We start from the raw sequence: 5,587 nt of genomic DNA, 5'->3' as shown, positions 1-5,587 counted from the left end.
GTATCGGCGTTTGGTGGAAGTTGGGCTACCCTGATCCATTCCAGATGGCTGGTGATAATCTCTCTCGGTTTTATCACATCGGCGTAGCAAAGTACAATCGGCAGTTGGCCGAAAGCTAGTTGACGAGCTAATGCCGATGGATTGTAGAACTCATAAGTCAGGTTAGAAGTTTTCCCACTGCCAAAGAAGTTCACCGGTATAGCTCTGGGGTGATAATTGCCATCATCACCTCACGATCCTTGTTGAGAGCATCATTGAAGAGGTGGAAAGTCAGAGGGAATCTGGTGTCTGGGTCTTCATAAGGCATCCATGCCCGCTGTTCCCTGGTCAAACCCTCATACAGAGTTTGGAAGAATCGGCTGACCTGGTCTGCGTTGCCGCCTGTGCCAGGCAAAACTATGACGGCTTTGCCAAAGTTCAGAGGGGAACGAGTTGCCGATTCTTCCTCATCCAGTTCATAATCTTCAGCTATATCTCTAGGGAAGCGCTGAGCAAAGAGGTCAAACTCAAGGCGCTTGTGCATGTGAAGACTAAGCCACATATTAATGAACCACCAGGGACCCCCTAAGTTGCCGATGGATTGACCAAGCAGTAGTTTGTGAGCTACTTGATGGAGGAGGTGATAAGCAGAGCCGAGCAGGTATCGGCCAAGAGGAAATCGGCCACCATTAGCTAGCCTTTCTGCTGCCGATAGGTGAAGTTGGTCCTGCCGATCGACCACAGAATACAAACTTATCTAACCACATGTTCAGGAAGGTGGTCTATTCCTTTATATTGACAGGTCCTGTTCGGCGGTACTTCTAAATATACCCTGACCAACCACCGATAGCACGGGTTTCTACCTTAGCACTGGGTTTGGTGTCGAACAGGTGGGTGGTATCGGCAGTGGATATGTCTAAACCGGTGAGCATGAGAACATCGGCAAGTGTAGGGGAAGCAGGGCCATGGCCAAACACGAAAGCATTAAGTGTATCTGACCAGAAGTATGAGGCAGCTATCAGTAGCGACTCATTTCTCTCCATATCGGCAAGAGACAGTCTAATGCACTGATCTAATTTCCGTTCACCCCATTGGACTTCATTTGAATTACTGACTCTCAGAAACCAATCCTTCCATCCCTTGGTAGGACAGGGCCAGGAACGGAAGGCGTCTTTCCATAGATCTAGAGAAAAATTCTCGGCTCTAAAAGGGATTCTGTTTGTCTCTGCGTTTATAGGATCGGTGGGATCCAAGTTCCCTAGTAGACCAAGGCATTGGAGATGGGGTTGATCGGTAGGAATAACGATCTTGTTAGCCAAATCCTAGAAATTTTTGGGAACGAAAGGAGAACAAAAAGAAAAAAGGATTCGGTAAGGAAGATTGCGGATGAACTGGGATACAGTAAAAGTACAAAAAAAGGGTAGTACGCTGATCTCAGGAACGACGAAGTTGATGGCCATCTCCTCGCAGGGGAGAAGATCGAAAACTTGGGAGTAGTTGGAGGAAGTTCTTGTTGGAGTTCTTGGAGCTCTCGAATAGTGCCGCCACCAGGAAAGCAGAGTTGGGGCTGTAGAATGATGTGATGGAGAAGGAGTACCCGAGAAGGAAGTATTTATAGGACAAAACGGGCAAGGGCAAATTGGACTCTTCGCCATATCCATGAAATCCGAGGATACTCAGGTGGATATGGTAACTGTTCGCACGATAATCAAGGGATTGCGCAGGTGATTTGATAGGAAGCAGTCTTGATCTGGAGATATTCCACTGTGCAAGATTTCTTGGTCAGTCCATCGGCAGTTCCTCCTAACGGTAATATTGCCAATGGGTGCATGAAGTGGAGAGATCCGTTTCGGAAGGTTGAGGAATTCGAGGAACCTGCAGGATAATCGGGCCAAGGTTGTTCAGATTTAAACGGTCGGTTACCAAATTGGGGGAATTAATTGCGGAAAGGCATCATTATTGCAGAGAATTTTGGAGCATTAATGATTTCATACTCCGAAATTGGGGGGCATGTGTTGACACCATTTTTGGACACGTACCCAGGGATCGGTAAAGTATAGATCGACAAGATGGGGCAACAGTAACTGGTCTGCAGGGGAGTTGCCGATGAGGGTGGTTGCCGATGAAGAGACAGCTGAATGTGACTAAGTCCAGAAGTGGTGACGCGTTCGTGCCGATAGTCAGCGTTAGTCTTTGCCGATGGCTATGATGAGAAGTCTACTGATGACTCGGAAGGAGAACGTGAGGGTTGCCGATTGATCTACAGTGGTGTCCCGGTTTGTCACGGGAGGATAGTTTTATGTTTTCCATAGATATTTAAATTCGTTTTGTATATGGATTCCGTTCAATTTGGAATTCGAGTCCTAGTCATGTTTGATTGTAGCTCTTTGAGCAGGGTATAAATGTAGACCCTAGGGCCTTGTAATCGAGATATCTATCAATCAATCAAACACAAGTTTTTACTCATATTCTAGCATCTACTTTTTCGACGACTTCGTCATATTTTCCTTTTCATTACGAGTTCTTAGGAGTTCGTCGACTTAAGCTCGGCGTATTCTCGAGTTCCGCGTGAATACCTCTTGGCCGTGACATCCGGGCGCATCGCTGTTGTCGGGACCAAAGTATTCAAGTTATCACCTTTGCCGATAGTAAGGTCAAATCGGCTGGCACGCCTTAACGTTTGAATCGGGTATTAGCCCTTTGTGTTTGCAGATTTACTTTTGCACCGACACCCTAGAAGTCACCCTGGAGCACACAAAGCCGCGTCAGCTCTAGCAGAGGTTTGTCGACCTCACCTCGAGCAGCACAATGAGCTGGAGGCCAGGCTCGAAGAGGAACGTGTGCGTCTCCGACAGTTGCGCGAGACCCTAGAGCGAGACCAGTCCACTCGGGGGGACGGGGATGTGGCCAAAACGTAATGGCTGCTGCGCTACTCCTCTGAGCGATGCCTGAGCCATCGACTCCTGAGGGAAGAAGGGTGCGCCAGGGGCTTCATGGCCTCCTGGACCAAGCCGTGGTACAAAATGCGGAAAGCTCTACATCACAGTCCCACGACTCAAGGGCAAGACGCCTCGGGGATCAACCCCCTCCCAACAAGGCACCAACCGTGCAAGGCCTGGTGCCCCCTAACCCGCAAGGGGGCGCTAAGGCCCCATCCGTCCATGAGGGCATGGGGACCAATGTGGATGCCCGGGCCACCCTTGAGGCCAGACGTCGTGACAGGGACGAGGCCGAGTCTCAACGCTACCGTCTGTGCTGAGGCGGAAGGTATGACCCCGAGCACGACCGCAGCACATCGCCTGAGCCTCCAGGGCCCTGCGTTTTCAGCGAGGCCATCCGCAGGGCCAAATTCCAAGCCTGGTTCCAACAGCCAGCAAACCTCACCAAGTACTCAGGGGAGACAAACCTTGAGCTCTGGCTAGCGGACTAGTTCCTAGCATGCTAGTTAGGCAGAGCGGAGGATGATCTGCTCATCATCTACAAGCTGCCACTACACCTGGCAGATTCAGCCAGGGCGTGGCTCGAGCACCTTCCTGAGCGTCTGATCCACGACTGGGCCAACCTGGTAAGATCTTTGTCGGGAACTTCCAGGGCACATATGTGCACCCTGGGAACTCATGGGATCTCAGGAGCTATCGGTAGAAGCCTAATGAATCTCTTCGAGATTTCATCTGGTGATTCTCCAAGCAGTGCACCGAGCTCCCTAACATCACGGACTCCGACGTCATTGGAGCCTTCATCGCTGGCACCACCTGTAAGGAGCTGGTACACGAGCTCGGGCGCAAGACCCCCACGAGCACTAGCCAGCTGCTCGATATTGCCACCAACTTCGCCTCGGGTGAAGAGGTAGTTGGTGCGATCTTCTCTGACGGCAACACCAAGGGGAAGCAGAAGGCCGAGGCCACTGATGCCTCAGGCTCCCAAGACCCTAAGAAGAAGAAAAAGGGTCGCAAGGGGAAGCAGGGTCAGTCCGACGACAACTTGGTCGCCGCGGCAGATCGCAAGAACCCGAAGCGGGCTCTTGCTGGCCCCGGGCTCTTCAACGAAATGTTGAAGAAGCCATACCCCTATCATAGGGGTCCCAGCAAACACACCCTCGAGGAGTGCACCGTCCTGCGTCGATACTACACCGGCATTACGACCAAAGAAGACGCAGAAGAGCCCCCCCAAGGACAACGACGACGAAGGGGAAGGCTTCCCCAAAGTCAAGAACTGCCTCTTGATCTTTGGGGGACACGCGGCTCACCTCACCACGAGTCAAAGGAAGCGCGAGCTCCGAGAGGTCTGCACGGTTAGCACAACCGCGCCCTCATGCCTCAAGTGGTCGGAGAGCGCCATCACTTTCGATCGACAGGATCACCCGGATCGGATCCTGAATCCCAGGAGTTATCCACTCATCGTCGACCCCATCATCACCGAGACCTGCCTCTCCAAGGTGTTGATGGACGGAGGCAGCAGCCACAATATTCTTTACGCCGAGACCATAGCCCTCATGGGGATCAATAAGTCTCGGCTAAGCAATGATGCATTGCCATTCCTTGGAGTGGCGCCAGGGCACCGAGCCCATCCTCTCTGGCAGATCGATCTGCCCATCTGCTTTGGGACTCCCGACAACTTCAGGCGGCAGGTCCTTACTTTTGACGTGGTCGGGTTCCACGGGATCTACCACGTGATTCTGGGGAGACCATGCTACGCCAAGTTCATAGCCATCCTCAACTACACCTACCTCAAGCTCAAGATGCCAGGCCCAAATGGCATCATCACCATCAGCACGACAAGCTAGCATGCCTACCAATGCGACGTAGAGTGCATTGAGTAGGCCGAGGCTCTAGCCGAGTCACTATCCATCATCACCATCCTCGACGACGTCGATCAGGACATCCCTGACCCCAAACATCATGCCGGGAGCTTCGAGTCGGTGGAGGAGACCAAGCTCATCTTCCTCGACCCCAAGGCCTTCAAAGGCAAGGCATTGAGGATCAGCTCGAGCCTCGACCCCAAATAGGAAGCAGTGCTCGTCGACTTTCTCTGCGCAAACGCTGACGTATTTGTGTGGAGTCCCTCGGACATGCCAGGCATACCGGGGGAAGTCGGCGAGCACTCCTTCGACATCCGAGCCAGCTCCAAGCCCATGAAGCAGCGCCTACGCCGATTCGACGAGGAAAAGCATCGGGCCATTAGGGAGGAGATCCAGAAGCTGCTGGCGGCTGGGTCCATCAAGGAGGTATTCCATCCCAAGTGGTTAGCTAACGCTTAGTCAAAAAGAAAAATGGGAAATGGAGGATGTGTGTAGACTATACTAGTATAAATAAAGCATGTCCTAAGAATCCTTTTCCATTGCCTCGTATTGACCAAATAGTTGACTCTACGGCGAGATGTGAAACTTTGTCTTTTCTTGATGCATACTCCGGGTACCGCCAAATCAAGATGAAAGAGTCCGACCAGCTCGCAACCTCTTTCATCACCCCTTTTGGAATGTTTTGCTACGTCACCATGCCGTTCGGCCTTAAGAACGCGGGGGCTACATACCAACGATGTATGCTCCAGGTCTTCGGAGACCTCATAGGCAAAACAGTAGAGGCTTACGTAGATGACATCTTGGTCAAAT

The 5,587-nt window shown here is 51.7% G+C and overlaps 1 protein-coding gene across 1 annotated transcript; it reads left to right on the top strand.

Moving 5' to 3' along the window:
* Nucleotides 3,141-4,762, top strand: LOC110431114. The gene is made up of 5 exons (XM_021449821.1): nucleotides 3,141-3,246; nucleotides 3,483-3,544; nucleotides 3,670-3,744; nucleotides 3,826-3,943; nucleotides 4,056-4,762. Exons 1-5 carry the CDS (start codon nucleotides 3,141-3,143, stop codon nucleotides 4,760-4,762), a joined length of 1,068 nt encoding a protein of 355 aa, XP_021305496.1.

This window comes from Sorghum bicolor, chromosome 10, assembly GCF_000003195.3.
Source record: "Sorghum bicolor cultivar BTx623 chromosome 10, Sorghum_bicolor_NCBIv3, whole genome shotgun sequence".
Lineage (NCBI taxonomy): Eukaryota > Viridiplantae > Streptophyta > Magnoliopsida > Poales > Poaceae > Sorghum > Sorghum bicolor.
The sequence above is the reverse complement of the archived record's forward strand: the minus strand, read 5'-3'. Positions and strand labels throughout refer to the sequence as shown.